Here is an 18,809-nt window from a genome sequence, read left to right as displayed (position 1 = left end):
TTCTGACTCTGGGGACAGAAAGCTGACCAGTCCCTGAAGACCTGAGAGATCTGGATGGTTAATCATTTAGCAGGAGGTCAGAAATGTATTTAGGGCCTAAACCATTCAGTGCTTTATAAACCAGCAGCAGTATTTAGAAATCTATTCTTTGACACACAGGAAGCCAGTGTAAAGACTTCAGAACAGGAGTGATGTGATCCACTTTCTTAGTGTTAGTGAGGACTCGAGCAGCAGCGTTCTGAATTAGCTGCAGCTTCCTAATAGATTTTTTTAGTGAGACCTGTGAAGACACCATTGCAGTAGTCGAGTCTACTGAAGATAAAAGCATGGACAAGTTTTTTCCAAATCCTGCTGTGACATTAGTCTTTTAATCCTAGATATATTCTTTAGGTGATAGTAGGCTGATTTAGTAACTGTTTTAATGTGACTGTTGAAACTCAGGTCAGAGTCCATGACTACACCTAGATTTCTGGCTTTATCTGTTGTTTTGAACATTGCAGACTGAAGCTCAGCGCTAACTTTTATACGTTCTGACTTGGCTCCAAAAACCATTACCTCAGTTTTATCTTTGTTTAATTGGAGAAAGTTCTGACACATCCAGTCATTGATTTGTTCAATGCACTTACTCAGTGTTTGAATTGGAGCATCGTCTCCTGGTGAAATTGTTACGTACATTTGTGTGTCATCTGCATAGCTATGGTAACTTATTTTGTTGTTCTTCATTATCTGAGCCAGTGGTAGCATGTAGATGTTAAAGAGAAGAGGCCCCAAGATGGAGCCTTGAGGAACCCCACATGTCATATTTGTCAACTCAGATGTGTATTTACCTATATAAACAAAGTTGTTTCTGTCCTTTAAGTAGGATTCAAACCAATTTAGAACTGTTTCCGAAAGTCTCACCCAGTTTTCCGGTCGGTCTAGTAATATGCTGTGGTCAACAGTGTCAAACGCAGCACTGAGATCTAATAATACTAACACTGAAGTTCTGCCACTGTCTGTGTTTAAGTGGATGTCATTAAAGACCTTTTACAAGAGCAGTCTCAGTGCTGTGGTTTGGACGAAAGCCTGACTGGAACACATCGAAACAGTTATTTAAATGCAAGGAATTACTCAACTGTTGAAAAAACTACTTTTTTCGCGTGGGTAAGCTAAACCGTTAGCAAGTAGCTATAGCTAGCCAGATATATTAAATAAACACTTTGTCATACAATCTAAATGTTATGTTTTTTAGCGTTACCTGGTGATTTCAAAGAAAGCTCTCTGGGAAATGTTGACTTACTGTTCGACATGAAGCTAGATGCTACCTTACAGTACACAGTTGATCCGGAGTCCTGTCAGTTAAGGTGTTTCATAGTTAGCTTAGCTAAGCATCAACCTAGCACTGAAATATATGGATGTAATGTGACAGTATTTCTGAGAAAAAGTCAGCTGAAATGGTGGCATAGTTGCCACTGCTTTACGTGTCCACTGACGTTGCCATAACAACACCTGCATTTAAATGTGCAACCTCTTTTTGTGACAGATTTTTACATGAAATTATAATTCTTCTGATTGATATTTCCTATTGACAGCTAGTTTCTATGTGAACATTATGAGATGGACAGCCAGCTTTTTATACAAATATTTCAGATCAAAGCCAATCCAGTGGGGCTCCTGAAAGGGGGAAGGGACACTATGCTCCCAAATATTAAGCCTTGACCCCCATCTTAAAATTGATTTGATCAAAAAATGATCTGCATTGTCGGAGGCCTTTTTTTCCTCATTATCATGTCAAATTGTACAGCTTTCCTTAGTGTTGAAAGCAGAAAGATGACTATATTAGAGTATTAAGTGAAAATGACTATATTAGAGTTTTAAGTGAATATATTAAGTGAATTACTCAAACTGCATTTGTATAGGAATGATTCTGTCCTATTGGCAGATGACTACTCTTAACAGTGATATCTACAAGAGGTTTCCAATGTAAATTTAACTATTTTCAATTGGTTAGTATTACATTTTGTGACAGTGTGGTGACACTCATTTTAATGAAGACACATTTGTGTATCTTGAAATTCATTTATTTGACAGAGCTGGAAACTGATTGACTTTCATACTTGTTTGTGTTTACCCACAGTCATCACAGATGAACCAAACACAGTAGAGGATGAAGAAAGGAGAACAGGAGAAAGGGACACACAAGAAGGAGATGCAACAGACAAGAACGACAATGGAGACAACCATGAACAGGAACACCAGAACAGACAAGAGTCAATGGGTAACAGGACTGATTTAGGGACTGCAGATACAGAGCCAAGGCAAGTGAGACACCACTGCTTTCCATCCAGCATGTTTGGCCAGCAAAAGAGATCATTTCAACCGCAAACAGCAAGTGATGAGGGATTATTATGTCCTCCTTCCATCCCTGTTTTCTGTTTAATCTGATTACTAACAACTTCTAATAATTTGACATAGTTTATGATTTAATTGGAAAATAAAGTGTTTTTAAATAATAAACCTGTTTCTGATTCTTTGATTTTTGTTGACATATGGGTGTTGAGAGATGTATCCATATCTCTTAATGTTGCTCTCAAAGTGCACAAGATTGATGCTTTTAACTTCAGTATTTAAAAAAAGTCTTCCTGGGGGACCCCAGAGGAGGTGAGTTCCCCCCAAAATAGCACTTTATCTCTGCTTATGTAACTCCGGTGTAGTGTCCCCTCGGCAACAGATCACTCAGAGCTGGTGATTACTTTCCTGCATTTCAATGGACAGCATATAAAAAGGACACGTAAGCTGCATTGCTTAAGAGATCCTCTCATGCTATCTCTTTTACAAAATAAGTGTTCAGTCAACAACAAAACATCAGTGATCGTATAGTGGTAGTATATTTTTCACAAGCAATGTCAAATAATTAAACTTATACAAACTCATATAAAACTCACATACCTGCGTTGATCTCCTGGAGTGTCTCTACTCTTTCTTCTCCACATCTCTTGTCCACCATCAGAGATTGCAAACATTTCAGAAACAGCTAGAGGTAGGGGACAAACAACTTGTTCGCTGGGCATGTCAAAAACCTCCCTGCTTTGACTTTAGGGAGGCTTTCAGCCCCTCTAGCAAAGGGACTGGAAAGCAAGCTTTAAAAATGCAGTACCATACATGCTGTCATGTTCCAGACACTGCTCTCAGCCACTCAGGGCCTGCACACATACCTGCAGAAAGAAACAATTGACTTGGTGCAGGCAGTAGATTACAAAACAGCAGTTGAGAGCACACTGAAAAGTTACCGAAGTAACGAGAAAGCACATGAGGTCTATGACAAGACCAAGGCCCTGTGCAATGATCTTGATATTCCCGAAACTGTGACACAGAGGAAGAAGCGTAGAAACATGGAAGACTTTGTAGTCAAGGCATCATGTGGAGCAATGTGAAACATTAAACATAAATAAACTGGTGTACAAAACTCACCTGCATTTCAATGGACAGCATAAAAGGACACGTGAGCTGGGTTCTGGTGCTCAGATTAGCTCTTGATGATCACGTTGATAAATCATATAAAACAAATAGCCAATCAAACAAAAACAAGTTGCTGTGACTGTGAACATTAAACAATTAACATTAAACTAAACAAACACAACAGTACGTTATTGTCCTTATAAAATAAAAACATACATTTTGTCCACCGAGATAATACAGGCACCTTACCCTCAAGAAATCCTCACGTGCTTTGAGAATCTCCCACAATCCTTTGCCGTAACAAAGCTAATGCAGACACACGTTTGTGACACCAGATGGCGCAATTGTATATGTGCGTGTGGGGAGTCTTGCAGTAGAACATTCAACGGTAGTTTGAATGTTTCCAGGTCCAGGCGACGCCCCTGTCCGTAACAGTCAGTGGGCACCAGTTAACAGCCAATCAGAATGAGAATATGTTTCACATGTGACTTATTCAAATTGCGAGTGATTGAGTGGCAGATGAAGGTTGTTCAGGAGAAAATGTCGGAGAAGAAAAAGTTTGAGAGTGGCGCTCGGAAAAGGAAATTGTTTGAGGGAAAAGGAGTTTCGAGACAAGCAGCTATTACAAAAAATGCCGAAGCTTACAGGTTATTTTAAACCTGTAGGCCAGGATGAGGAGGAAGGACAGATGAGTTCTGTACCGAGCGGCAGCGGTGCCGGCCTCGGAGCCAAGTAGGCCGTCTGGTTCTGATAGCGATGGAGTAGCTGGAGAGGAAAAACAGACAGGAGGAACATTATCTGTTGGAGGAGATGGAGAGGACGACGAGGACTTGCTACGTGGAGGGGAGCCAACGGCAACCGGACAGACACATGAGGGAGGCCCGATACGTCACTCATCTGGAGGAGAGGACCAGGCGCGCGTAGAGCAGAGTGGAGAAATGCGATCACAGAGCCTGCCGAGGCTATACATGACTTTGATTTGTTGTTTAAATAATAATAATACATTTATTTTGGGGGGCGCCTTAACACCCAAGGACACCTTACAGGGCATAGGGGCAATATAGGGAACAATTAAAACAGTGGATTTAGTGAAGTGAAGTATCAGCCGGGGTAAGACAAGACAAACAACATGATGGACTATAGAAGGACGCAAAAGGACACAGGGTACAGGTCATACAGAAAATGCCAGATTAATAGTTTAAAATCAACCTGGTCTCACCAGAATGCGTGACTCCACCACGACTCCTTAACACCACATTGCGTGGTGGAGTCACTAACTTTGTTACATTTACGTGTCGGCACCACGCAAACAACCCCAATGTGAAGTGAATGAGGCTCCTTTGTCGTGGTGCACACACGCATTTCTACAACGTCCTGCAGTGAGCTTTTATTCTATAAAACGTTTTTAAAATCTACTTTATAGCTTGTAGTAACTCACGGGAGACTTATTTTATTTTATTTGTATTCATAATCATTTTAGTTATTTTAATGTTAGTTTTTAAGGAAGACCAGAGCTTCAACTGTGTCAAATAGATTGTTCCCTTTAGTTTACGTTTTTTAAAAGACAATTATATTCCTATTTGATCAATAAAGGGGTATTGTAGGCCAATATTAGTCATTTAAAACATATACAATGATGGTAATGATGGTGAAAACCACTCCCCCCACTGGCTACTGACTGTATTTGAAATGCTTTGTGTTTAATAGTAATAATAATCATTTTTATTATAACAACAATAAACCAGAAGAAGATTCCGTCGTTACCACGGCAACGTTACATCACGCTTGACGGCAACGTGATGTAGCCACGTTACCCACAATCACCTCACTTTCATTAATTTCATCTGACAACAGACTACAGTAAATCAGGGTTGCCAACTCTCACGCATCTGGCGTTTGACACACGCTTTCACTCTCAATCTCACGCTCTCACGCTGCCCAAACTATTATCACGCCAAAACAAGAATACCGAAGATACGACGGAGTATTAGGGCCACACTTAGAAAAAAATAACAGAGAGATTTCGAGAATAAAGTCATAGTTAGGCTACGAGAATAAGGTCGTAGTAATACGAGAATAAAGTCGTAATGTTACGAGAATAAAGTCATAATTACGAGATTAAAGTCGTAGTTTCATAAGTGACTTGAGAAGGAGACAACAGCAGCGTCCTGCAATGAAATGAGGAATGTGGAGCATCTTGTGAAGCAGTACTTTAGTTTAGGTTTCTCAAATAACTAAATACTTAATCTTTTGGCACATCAGCATCAGATTATCATAAGTATTAGAACTTTGAAAAGGTTGTGCAAGAAACTATGTCTATCATTTTGAAGAAAGAACCAAACGAACTTGGAGGAGATTGTCTCCTTTCTGCCGGAGGAAATGGCTGGTTCTGGCCGACTACAAGGCTATCGTTGGTTACATCTACCAGCTGTTCAAAGGGGAATTGTTGTTTCACAAGAAACGATGAGACTTGTAATCAAGGCTTTGGATCCAGAAGGAGTCGAACGATAGCCTTATAGTGGAATCGGAATGAGCTCCCCGTTGACAGCAGGACAGCAGAAAGCTTACACACCTTCCGGCGCAGACTGAAAACTCATCTCTTTCGACTCCACTTCGAGCGATATAATTACTATCAAAGCACTTATATACTAACAAAGGACTGGCTTATCTAAAGCCAGTTGAGTAGCACTTGAAATGTTTTAGCTCTATGAAGCCTGATGTACTTATATGATTCTGCTTTCTTCAAGTTTGTATCTTGTTGGTCGAACGCACTCATTGTAAGTCGCTTTGGATAACAGCGTCAGCTAAATGCAATGTAATGTAATGTAGTCGGCCAGAACCAGCCATTTCCTCCTGCAGAAAGGAGACAATCTCCTCCAAGTCCGCTTCTCAAGTCACTTATGAAACTACGACTTTAATCTTGTAATTATTACTTTATTCTCGTAACATTACGACTTTATTCTCGTAATCTTACGACTTGATTCTCGAAATCTCTCTGTTTTTTTTCTTCTAAGTGTGGCCCTAATAGAGAGCCGCAGTGACGCGTCCTAAAACCCGGAATTAAGTTAGCATTTTTAGCATATTTCTCCATAGGGTTTTGGAAAATAGCTCGAAATAAGGTCTGTGGTTGACACAAATTTAAGAGATAAATCACGTTTTGTTCTACGACATTAAATACATCAGCAGTGACCCCACTGGTGATTTTTGAAGGGTTTACGTGTCTGAAAAACGATGGTTGTTACAGAGTGGCTGAATAGGACTACATAAATCGTCGAGGCCGTTGTACGTCATTACGCCGAACACGTAAACACTCCCGCTAAGTTTGTTTGCCCTGTTCTGCTTGAAAGCAAGTACCTGCCTATCTTTAGTATCTGTATATCTATATAAAAGAAGAAAATAAAATAACATAGACTAGCTCCATGGGATAATGCCGAAACCCGCAAAATAAAGCAAAAGTCGAGACAACTTGAAAGGATATGGCGTTCCACTAAACTTGAAGAATCTCGTTTAATTTGGCATATTACTCTCAATGAATATAAGAAAGCACTGCGTAAAGCGAGAGCAGCCTACTACTCTTCATTAATAGATGAGAATAAGAATAATGCAAGATTTCTTTTCAGCACTGTAGCCAGGCTGACAGAAAGCCACAGCTCGATTGAGCCTTCTATTCCCATAGCACTCAGTAGTAATGATTTGATGTGCTTTTTTAACGATAAAATTGTTACTCTTAGAAACAAAATTAATGACCTCTTGCCTTTGACCAGTATAGTGTTATCAACAGCTCCCGGAAACGTAAGTTCTAATATTACACTAGATAGTAAACTAGAATGCTTTTCAGCCATAAACCTTGAACAATTTAATTCAATGATTCTCTCTTCTAAACCATCAACGTGTATGTTAGACCCAATTCCAACTAAGCTGTTGAAGGAAGTTTTTCCATTAATTAGCACTTATTTATTAAACATTATGAATATGTCTTTATTATCAGGCTATGTTCCACAATCATTCAAAGTAGCAGTGATAAAACCGCTTCTTAAAAAGCACAACCTCTATCCAGAGGTTTTAGCCAATTATAGACCTATTTCCAATCTTCCGTTCCTCTCAAAAATTCTTGAGAAAGCGGTCGCAAAACAGTTGTGTGATTACTTAAAAAACAATGATTTATTAGAAGATGTTCAGTCTGGCTTTAGAACACATCATAGCACAGAGACAGCTCTGGTTAAAGTCACAAAGGACATTCTAATAGCCTCTGACAAGGGACGTGTCTCTATTCTTGTTTTGCTCGATCTCAGTGCTGCATTTGATACTATCGACCATGATATCTTATTGCAAAGACTAGAGCACTTAGTTGGCATACAGGGAACTGCTTTAGGCTGGTTTAGGTCCTATCTATCTGAACGCTCTCAGTTTGTACGTGTCAATGATGAATCTTCCACGCAAACCAAAGTTAGCCATGGAGTGCCACAGGGCTCAGTGCTCGGACCTATTTTGTTCACATTATATATGCTTCCGTTAGGCAATATTATAAGGAATCATTCTGTACATTTTCATTGTTATGCGGATGATACTCAACTATATTTATCAATCAAGCCTGATGAAATGAATCATCTAAATAAAATGCAAGACTGCCTTAAGGACTTAAAAACGTGGATGACCTTAAACTTTTTGATGTTAAACACGACCAAAACTGAAGTTATTGTACTTGGCCCGAAGAATCTACGAAACAAATTATCTAAGGATATACTAACTATGGATGGCATTAATTTGGCCTCCAGTGAGACTGTAAGGAATCTTGGTGTTATATTTGATCAGGATTTATCCTTTAACGCCCACATAAAATCAATTTCAAGGACCGCCTACTTCCATCTACGTAACATTGCAAAAATCAGGCATATCTTGCCTCAAAACGATGCAGAGAAACTAGTCCATGCATTTGTTACTTCAAGGCTGGATTATTGTAACTCTTTTTTATCAGGGTGTACCAAGAAGTCAGTCAAGTCGCTTCAGCTGATTCAAAATGCTGCAGCTCGTGTACTAACCAGAGTTAGGAAAAGGGACCACATTACTCCTGTTCTGGCTGCCTTACACTGGCTCCCTATAGAACACAGGATATAATTTAAAATTCTTCTTCTCGCCTACAAAGCCCTTAATGGGCAGGCGCCATCTTACCTTAAAGAACTCATTATACCCTACTGTCCTACTAGGGCATTGCGTTCCAAGAATGCAGGGTTGTTGGTTGTTCCTAGAGTCTCTAAAACTACAATGGGAGCCAGAGCCTTTTCTTATCAAGCTCCACATTTGTGGAATCAGCTTCCAGTTTGTGCTCGGGCGGCAGACACCCTATCCGTTTTTAAGAGTGCGCTTAAGACCTTCCTTTTTGATAAAGCTTATAGTTAGGGATGATTAGATTCAGCCCCTAGTTTTGCTGATATAGGCTTAGTTTGTCGGGGGACATCTTACTTCTTCCTTCTCTCTGTCTATACCTGTGTACTCTCATGTTCCGATTAACCCAGCTTCCCCAAATGTCTTTCTTTTTGGTGTCCATATACGCCGGGATCCGGAGTCATGGATGATCCTGCGCTCCTCTGTCCTGGATCGCGAGCCCTGGATCTTGAGTCGTGGCTATGGTCCTGGATCATAGGTCCCGGATGGATATCCTCGTGGATTCATCTTCCTATTATACACACATGCATTTCCAAACATTTGGACTACCTATGTTGCAAATGTATTATCTTTTCAATTTACACACGGCATCTATTGCACGTCTGTCCGTCCTGGGAGAGGGATCCCTCCTCTGTTGCTCTCCCTGAGGTTTCTCCCATTTTTCCCTTTAAACTGTGGGTTTTCTTCTGAAGTTTTTCCTTGTACGATGTGAGGGTCTAAGGACAGAGGGTGTCGTATTGTCATACTGATATTTTGTACAAACTGTAAAGTCCACTGAGACAAATGTAACATTTGTGATATTGGGCTATATAAATAAACATTGATTGATTGATTGATTGATATCTGACCATTAGAATCTGTATTTTTGTAATTGTCGTTTTTAACACCGTAGTTTTACAAATTATAGAATAATTAATTACCAGTGTTTTCCAATTTTACTCGGCAGTTCGTTTCGTTAGCTAAAGCTAGCTAAAGCTAGCGCTACTAGTTAGCTACGCAATGGGTTGTTGCTTTGCTCCGGGTTGCAGCCACAGGTCTTTGCATGAAACATGCTCGTTCTATCGTTTCCCGGCCAATGTTTTCCAAAGGCGAGTCTGGATTCGTGCCATGAGGTAAGCTGACGTTACATTTTTGTCCATGTCACGGTGAAATGTAAATGATGGGTAGTGACTGTATCGCCGTTTTAGAGATGGCGCTGCTGAAAAGACCGCAACATAAGTAAAGATAATGAATACATCCTATTAAAACCTGTGTGGCTTATATGATAAGTCTAATTAGTACAAGCAGCATAACGTTTCACCATGTGACTAAAGATGGTAGTCAGGGAAATCAGTTTGACATATTGAACTAATAACAAATCACCTCTGCCTGGCAGAGAACTCTCTGCTCCATAGATTCTCTTGGACGTAATATCACATGTACATGTTACATTTATATTCAATTTAATATTCCATCCCTCACATACTTTTGTATATATAATAACTTATATTTTGTTTTTCTTGTTATGCTGCTGCAACACAAACATTTCCCAAATTGGGATCAATACAGTAATATCTTATCTTAATTAATTAATTAATATAACTATTATAATTAGTGTAGCAGCTGACACCTATTTTCAATATGGATTAATCTACCATTTATTTCTTTAGTTCAATTTTCATCTATAAAAATGTCAAAATAGTGAAAATGTTCACGAGACAAAGTGCAAGGTTATATCTTTAGATGTTTTGTTTTAGCCTATGTACTGTATGTCTTAATGCTCTTATATGTGACGGTGTGACTTCAATGAAACTAATATTTGATATCTTCCCAACGGACGAGCTGACAGGAAACCCAACACTCTAACAACCACAACATTGCACAGGCGAGTAAATGTAAATTAAAAACTATTCACAATTTCTTAATTTCTTCTTCTTTCTTGCAGTGAGGTGAAGCTGACCTTGCACTTGGTGCCAGTAATGATGTTCCTCACGCAGGCTGAATGTTTCTCCCTCCTTACTGACACAGAAGCCCTTGATTTGCAATGCTTCACTAATTGTAATTTCCCTGGCTCCGTAGGGACACTTTACCTCCAGCACAGCGGAAGACCCTACCAGACCGTCTGGAGATGCCCCCAACAATCCTGATTGGGAGAGCCACAGACCTGACTCATGGACCTGCATCTGGGTTGCAGTGGTGAATACCCTGACGCCCTCACATTCATTCATAGTCCCCCACTGTACAGACAAAACACCATCAAGGGCCTGTTGTTGCCCAAGCACCCTGGCACTAAGGGAAGCAGTCACACGCTTTGACCTCAGGACAGCTCCAAAGTTGCTGGCAGTCAACCTTCCTTTCCTGAACAAATGCCAGTTTGGGTTGGTTCGCTGACCAGTGGTATTCACCTGAATTGCCCTCTGTTGCTCCTCAGACAATGCCATGCTTGCCACAATTGCCTCAGGTCCCTGATGCCCAACAGATTTGAGAATTTCAGGAACAGTAAGTGTTTCCAAGCTGTAGTGTTCCTCTTCTGGCTCGGGGGAGAGAAGCCAAGAAATTCCTGAGAACCTGCCCCCGAGTCTGTCCCTCAGCCAGTCACGATCTTCGGAGGTGGGCTCTCTTGTCAGCGGGTTGAATGAGTTATTGGTTGGAGGAAATAGCTCCACCACTGAATGCGTACGTTTAGCTGCCTTTGGCTTCTTCCACTGACAGGAGGTGTCAGTGCAGCTGAAATTGTGGATGGCAAAGATGGCTAATGCAGCCGCATGACTGCATTTCCATTCTCCACGTGGGCATTCACATTTTGTGGAGAGAATTCCCTCTTCTCCTGTAGATACCTGTGGTGGTGGGATTGTTTTATTATTTAAAATATATTTACATTTGTAATGCCTTCCCAATTGTCCCTTTAATTGTTTATATTTAATTGTAAATCAGCCTACTATCACCTAAAGAATATATCTAGGATTAAAAGACTAATGTCACAGCAGGATTTGGAAAAACTTGTCCATGCTTTTATCTTCAGTAGACTCGACTACTGCAATGGTGTCTTCACAGGTCTCACTAAAACATATATTAGGAAGCTGCAGCTAATTCAGAACGCCGCTGCTCGAGTCCTCACTAACACTAAGAAAGTGGATCACATCACTCCTGTTCTGAAGTCTTTACACTGGCTTCCTGTGTGTCAAAGAATAGATTTCAAAATACTGCTGCTGGTTTATAAAGCACTGAATGGTTTAGGCCCTAAATACATTTCTGACCTCCTGCTAAATGATGAACCATCCAGATCTCTCAGGTCTTCAGGGACTGGTCAGCTTTCTGTCCCCAGAGTCAGAACTAAACATGGAGAAGCAGCGTTCAGTTATTATGCTCCAAATATCTGGAACCAACTCCCAGAAACCTGCAGGTCCGCTGCAACTCTGACTACTTTTAAATCCAGCAAGAAGACTTTTCTTTTTGCCGCTGCTTTTAATTGAACTATTCATATCTTAAACTGCACTGTAACTTTTATCCATGTATTTTTTCTTTTCATGTTTATTTTATTAGCTTTTCTTTTTAATGACTGATTTTAAATGCCCTTTTCTTAATGTCTTTCATTTTTTGTAAAGCACTTTGAATTGCCTTTGTGTTGAAAAGTGCTATATAAATAAACTTGCCTTGCCTAATAAAGATTTCATGTGACACATAAAATGGATTTGTTGATGGGAATTAATGTGAATAAATTAACTCTAGGTTAACTCTTGCTATCACTACTCACCGACACTATAAATAGATAACAACCTGTCCTTCACTGCAAACATCGCTGCTACAACCCGTTGCTGCAGATACACACTTTACAACATCAGGAAGATACGTCCCCAGCTGACTCAGAAAGCGACTCAGGTTCTGGTCCAGGCTCTCGTCATCTCACGCCTAGACTACTGCAACTCCCTCCTGGCTGGTCTACCTGCATGTGCCATCCGACCTCTGCAGCTCATCCAGAATGCAGCGGCTCGTCTGGTCTTCAACCTTCCTAAATTCTCCCACACCACTCCGCTCCTCCGCTCCCTTCACTGGCTTCCGGTAACTGCTAGAATCCACTTCAAGACACTGGTACTTGCTTACCATGCTGCGAATGGATCTGGCCCTTCCTACATCCAGGACATGGTTAAACCGTACACCCCAGCGCGTGCACTACGCTCTGCATCAGCCAAACGACTCGTTGCGCCCTCGCTGCGAGGGGGACCCAAGTTCCCATCGGCGAAAACACGTGGGTTTGCTATCCTGGCTCCAAGATGGTGGAATGAGCTCCCCATTGACATCAGGATGGCAGATAGCTTGCACATCTTCCGGCGCAAACTGAAAACTCATCTCTTTCGACTCCACTTCGAGCGTTAGAACTATTAACGAAGCACTTTTATACTAATAAAGGGCTGGCTTACCTAAAGCCAGTTGAGTAGCACTTGAAATGTTTGGCTCTATGAAACCTGATGTACTTATATGATTCTGTTTTCTTCAAGGTTGTGTCTTCCTGGTCGAATGTACTTATTGTAAGTCGCTTTGGATAAAAGCGTCAGCTAAATGCAATGTAATGTAATGTAATGTAATAAACCTTGTCCTTCATGCTAGCCCTGACAACACCGGTAAGCACACCTTCATCTAGGCTGCACTGTTTTACGTGTCCTGACTTGTAGTGGTTCTCTCCTCTATCTACACTCTTTTTGTCATCTTTGTAAAACGATATCAGACTGGTAATTGACACAGCCATGACTTCTAGTTAAATTCAGTGTGGCTCAAATGAAAAGCTTTGTTAAAATATGCAAGCACGCGGAAGTCAAAGTCAGTTTTATTGTAAAAAATTCTACATGTGTTATACATCCAGAAATATTGAAATATCGTTTCCCACAGTGTGACTTGTATACATAAAACAAAACAAAAAGGGCCTAGATAAACGGGGTATACAGTTTAAAATGTTAATATATTTAAAGTGTTCAAAGTGCAGTTTCAGTGCAAGTCAGTTGAAACGATCTTAAATTGGCGTGACGTTGAAGTCGTGCGACCCTGCTGCTGTAGTGGCTTGTAGTTCGTTTATAGCATAACGTTAGCATTTTGGTTTTGGCGACTAGATTTATGATTCAAAAATTATAAAAGTAAAGTAGACATGTGGAGATTATCCGGCTGAACAAAACGTGATCCCTCTCTTAAATGTGTGTCAACCACAGACCTTATTTCCAGCTATTTTCCAAAATCCTATGGAGAAATTGCATTGGTTTTTGACGAAGGAACCGGAAGAAGTTTACATCGGGGTTTTACGACGCGTCACTGCGGTTCTCTATTGGCTCACACATAACGCGAGCCCTGCATGTGGCGTCTCGTCGCTCCGGTTCTCTCTTGTGTTCCTGAGAAAGTGTGTGTGAGCTCCAGCTCTACTGATCCATCATCTGTGTGTCTGGATAAACCTCTGAATGGACTCTGTGCTCTTTTTTCTGGAGCGTTTACCTCGGACTATAGGAGCTAGCTTAGCATGCTAGCTGGAAACACTAGTCAGATTGAGAGTTTGACGGAGAGAGAAACGGTGTGTTTAACGGAGTCTGCAGGGAAAGGTGATCTAGGAAACATGAGTAAAGTCCAGATGCTGCTGTTGTTGAAGAAGCAGCGACTCACTGCTGCTGCTGAAGAGATATTTGCTCTGTTTGAACAAACGATAGCAGAGCTCGAGGAGGAGCTGTTTCTTTCCAAAGAGGAGAACGAGAGACTCCAAAAACTACTGGACGCTGTTTTACAGCCTCAGCTTCGGATACACAGAGCAGATGTCCAGCAGCTGGTGGTGGTTAAAGAAGAGCTTCTCCCTGACCAGCAGGAGGGGAGCACCAGTCTGGACCAGGAGGACCCAGAGCCCCCCCCACACATTAAGCAGGAACAGGAGGGAGAGCAGCTTCAGGAGCTGGAGGAGGCTGATATCACCAAGTCCACTTTCACTCCTGACCCTGTGAAGAGTGAAGATGATGAAGAGAAACCTCAGTCCTCTCAGCCTCATCAAAGACAAACTGATCACATGGAAACAGAAGCTGATGGAGAGGACTGTGGAGGACCAGAACCAGCCAGGAGCTCAGATCCAGAGAGCAGTTTACAACCAAAGACTGAGGACCACACTGGAGACTCTTCTGAAGACACTGATGACTCTTCTGAACCTGACACTGAAGACTCTTCTGAACCTGACACTGAACACAGTGCTGATTGGAAGGAGACCAGAGAATCTGCCTCAGGCTCAAACTCACTGAAAAATAGACAAGAATCTGTCAGTGATCCCCGACGTAGTGCTGGAAAGAACCCATTCAGCTGCTCAGTCTGTCAGAAAGCTTTTAGATATAGAAAAATACTAGATCAACACATGAGAGTCCACACAGGAGAGAAACCCTTTCGCTGCTCAGTCTGTGAGAAAACTTTTTCACGGAAGGAACATGTAAAGGATCACATGAGAGTCCACACAGGAGAGAAACCCTTTCGCTGCTCAGTCTGTGAGAAAACTTTTTCACAGAGTGAAAATGTAAAGACACACATGAGAGTCCACACAGGAGAGAAGGCATTCAAATGCTCAGTTTGTGAGAAAGCTTTTTCACAGAATATACATTTAAAGAAACACATGAGAATCCACACAGGAGAGAAAGCACACAGCTGCTCAGTCTGTAAGAAAGCTTTTTCACAGAGTGGAAATTTAAAGACACACATGAGAATCCACACAGGAGAGAAAATATACAGCTGCAATGTGTGTGACAAAAGATTTAAATGGCGTGGTCATTTCAAACGGCACAAGTGTGTTGGTCGTCAGTCCTCACAGCTTAATGAAAATAACGGAGAGGCAGAGCCTCCAATCAGCAGCTCAGCTGAACACATGGAAACAGAAGCCGATGGAGAGGACAATGAATAAGTCTTATGACTGTTCACACGTGAGAGAAATCTGTCTGTGGACAATATGTTTCATGTTTTTGTCATTCTGATGTATACGTTAACCACTGACTGTTGATGAACCACTGCTCATTTAAGGTGGACTGACCTTTACAATGGACCAGCTAGTCTTAGTGTCTTAATGCAAACGTTTTGTAAGATGACGTTAGACCAACAACGTGCTGTTGGGCTGTGTGCTCTCTGCAGGATGGTGTCTGTACTCAAAGGTTGTTTATGGTATGAGAGCTTCACTCTGCTTTTGTTGTCCAAACGACGCCAACAGAGCGATACGTCTTCTTTCCAGCAGATGGCATACATGTTACATCATCCAGTTCAACTGTCATCCACATAGTAATGATTCAAAACAGCAATGTGTGAGACATGGCTAGTAATTGACTCACAATCTCAACAGAATGTGAAGAGGTTACAGTCTTGCGGTTATGTCCAAGATGTTGTTTTTTGTTGTTGTAAGAGATAATAGGGATTGATGCAGACAATAACCAGAAGATAGTCTGGATAGAGCCTTCAAAGAACCAGAAAGCGTTTTGAAGATTATTAGGGATATAGAAAGAATACAAATATTACAAATTATTATATTTTTTGCAGTGTCAACATCTACAAATGTAAAAGTATTCATTTATTAATAAATCATATTTGTTATAATTATGTATTTTTCAATTTGTTCATCACCTTAGTATTGAAGCTGATAAAGTTGGAGCTATTTTTAATAGCAGTATTGGCTATGCTGCTTGGTAGTTTATTTTTTGTTGAAATACGAAATAATTCACGAGTTGATTTTATTTTGTATAAAAATCTGTAAAATAAAATTGTGCCATAAAAAGACCGGAGGAAAGGCCCGAGCCAAGGCTAAGACCCGCTCCTCCCGGGCCGGGAGTTACCCATCTGAGGAAGGGTAACTACACCCACCGTGTCGGTGCCGGAGCCCCGGTGTACCTGACCGCTGAGATCCTGGAGCTGGCTGGAAACGCCGCCCGGGACAACAAGAAGACCCGGATCATCCCCCGCCACCTGCAGCTCGCCGTCCGCAACGACGAGGAGCTGAACAAGCTGCTGGGAGGAGTGACCATCGCTCAGGGAGGCGTGCTGCCCAACATCCAGGCTGTGCTGCTGCCCAAGAAGACCGAGAAGGCCGCCAAGAAGTGAAGACCCTGAACCCGCTTCAACAAACACCAAAGGCTCTTTTATCCAGAGAGCTTTCCTTCATCAAACCTGTGCCTCTATTATATAGTGTTGAAGAGAGGATAAGTGTATGTTCCTTATTTGTGATTATATTCTATAAACTATGAAATCTCAAAGCTTTTATCTGGGTTTCCAAGCAGTCTGTAAACCATCACATCAACTTTATTGTCAATCTTTCATTTTCCGCTTCCCACAATCCAGTCAGAGGAATACAAATATATATATATATATAAACGTGCATATAAATATATATATACAGTATAAACATATTTATACACGATCTATTCATGTTTTTATGACACTCATATAACTGCTAATACAGATCATGTTTAATAGACTTTAAAGTGTCTAAATACCTGTCACTTGAAGAGTAATCAGGGTCCTTACTAAAATATAAAAAGTTACCAGAAAACAAAAAACCCTAACCAACCAAAAGTACTACAAATGCGGAAGGATCCCGAGCTGGTCAGTGAAGGTCCTCATGTGGTTCTCCTTTACGTCCGCAGATAAGATTTAAAATCTGTCGCTAGTCGGAGTCAACTTGTCAAAAATGTCTGGAAGGGGAAAAGGAGGACATTTGAACGAGCCGACATAGCGATACCCGGAAATGAGAGGAAGAGGAGGGATTTTCTTCTTAAACATCGAAGAATAATCTGATAGAAAATGTAAACATTATTCTAAGTAGGCCTATAGTTGACGGTTTGATGATTCGTTCTGAACGACCTGTTCCAACAGACTCGAAAATGATTGGAAGAGGAAAGGAAGGAGGTGAAAAAGGGTGAAAAAAATACAAAATATATATATAAGAAAATGTCTCTTCCTGGAAGCGTGCCATCTTTTGCTTCAACATTTGGACAGTTTTGGGTTTGCCTGAACTTCACAGGCTCAGGAGAACCCCCAAGTCGTGAATATGTTGGAGAATCACTATTATTTGATACCTGCTGGATCAATACAAATGATGTGTATTCCTTCATTGCACTGTCAAACAGAAAGGAGTTTGAACTTTGCTTTTTGCTAGAAGCTCCTCTGAGAAGTTTTCTTGATGTTCTCGCAACTAAAACCTCAGATCCCAAGTGGAAAGACTGGACTTTCGAATCTTCCATTCAAATAGATATCTCAAACATCATTGTTCAATTCTGGACTGGCCGTATTCCAGACCATGATGTTGAGACCTATTTGAAGAGATATGGAGATATAATCAGCAAATACAAACCAATAGATACATTTGGGATATGGTATGGAGTGAGAAAATACAAAATGAAGAGGAACAGAAACTGTGATGGTGAGATCCAAAATCTCCCAAATTCGATATCTCTCGGCCCCTATAATGGGAGAATCATTTATCCAGGGCAACCCGTCACCTGTTTCATCTGCAACTCAGCTGACCATCAGGTCAGAAAATGCACCACAGTGAAATGTTGGAGATGCAATGAACTGGGCCACAAGGCTAAAGATTGCAATTCAGACAGTCTCTGCAACCTGTGTGGAAAGATTGGGCACACCTTCTTCAACTGCCCATCTTCTTATGTAAACAAGGCAAACACCCAGCAGCAGCCTGGTCCTCCTTCAGCCACCCAGCAGCAGCAGCCCAGCAGCAGCCTGGCCCTGGTCCTCGTCCTGCAGCCCAGCAGCAGCCTGGCCCTGGTCCTCGTCCTGTAGCCCAGCAGAAACCTGGTCCTGGACTCCCTCCAGCCACCCAGCAGCAGCCTGGTCCTCGTACTTCAGCCCAGCAGCAGCCTGGCCCTGGTCCTCGTCCTTCAGCCCAGCAGCAGCCTGGTCCTCGTACTTCAGCCCAGCAGCAGCCTGGTCCTGATCCTTCAGCCCAGCAGCAGCCTGGTCCTCGTCCTTCAGCCCAGCAGCAGCCTGGTCCTCGACCTGCAGCCCAGCAGCAGCCTGGTCCTGATCCTTCAGCCCAGCAGCGGCCTGGTCCTCGACCTGCAGCCCAGCAGCAGCCTGGTCCTGATCCTTCAGCCCAGCAGCAGCCTGGTCCTCGTCCTTCAGCCCAGCAGCAGCCTGGTCCTCGTCCTTCAGCCCAGCAGCAGCCTGGTCCTCGACCTGCAGCCCAGCAGCAGCCTGGTCCTCGTTCTTCAGCCCAGCAGCAGCCTGGT

General features: G+C 41.8%; 1 protein-coding gene across 1 annotated transcript; it reads left to right on the top strand.

Annotated features, from left to right (window-relative positions):
- Nucleotides 1–15,489: 15,489 nt before the first annotated feature.
- Nucleotides 15,490–16,665, top strand: LOC117538600 (histone H2A-like). Its single transcript, XM_034204456.1, has 2 exons — nt 15,490–15,503; nt 16,344–16,665. Exons 1-2 carry the CDS (start codon nt 15,490–15,492, stop codon nt 16,663–16,665), a joined length of 336 nt encoding a protein of 111 aa, XP_034060347.1.
- Nucleotides 16,666–18,809: the final 2,144 nt, after the last annotated feature.

The sequence above is a fragment of the Gymnodraco acuticeps genome, unplaced genomic scaffold (assembly GCF_902827175.1).
Source record: "Gymnodraco acuticeps unplaced genomic scaffold, fGymAcu1.1, whole genome shotgun sequence".
Classification (NCBI taxonomy): domain Eukaryota; kingdom Metazoa; phylum Chordata; class Actinopteri; order Perciformes; family Bathydraconidae; genus Gymnodraco; species Gymnodraco acuticeps.
This window is presented reverse-complemented; position numbering and strand designations above follow the sequence as displayed.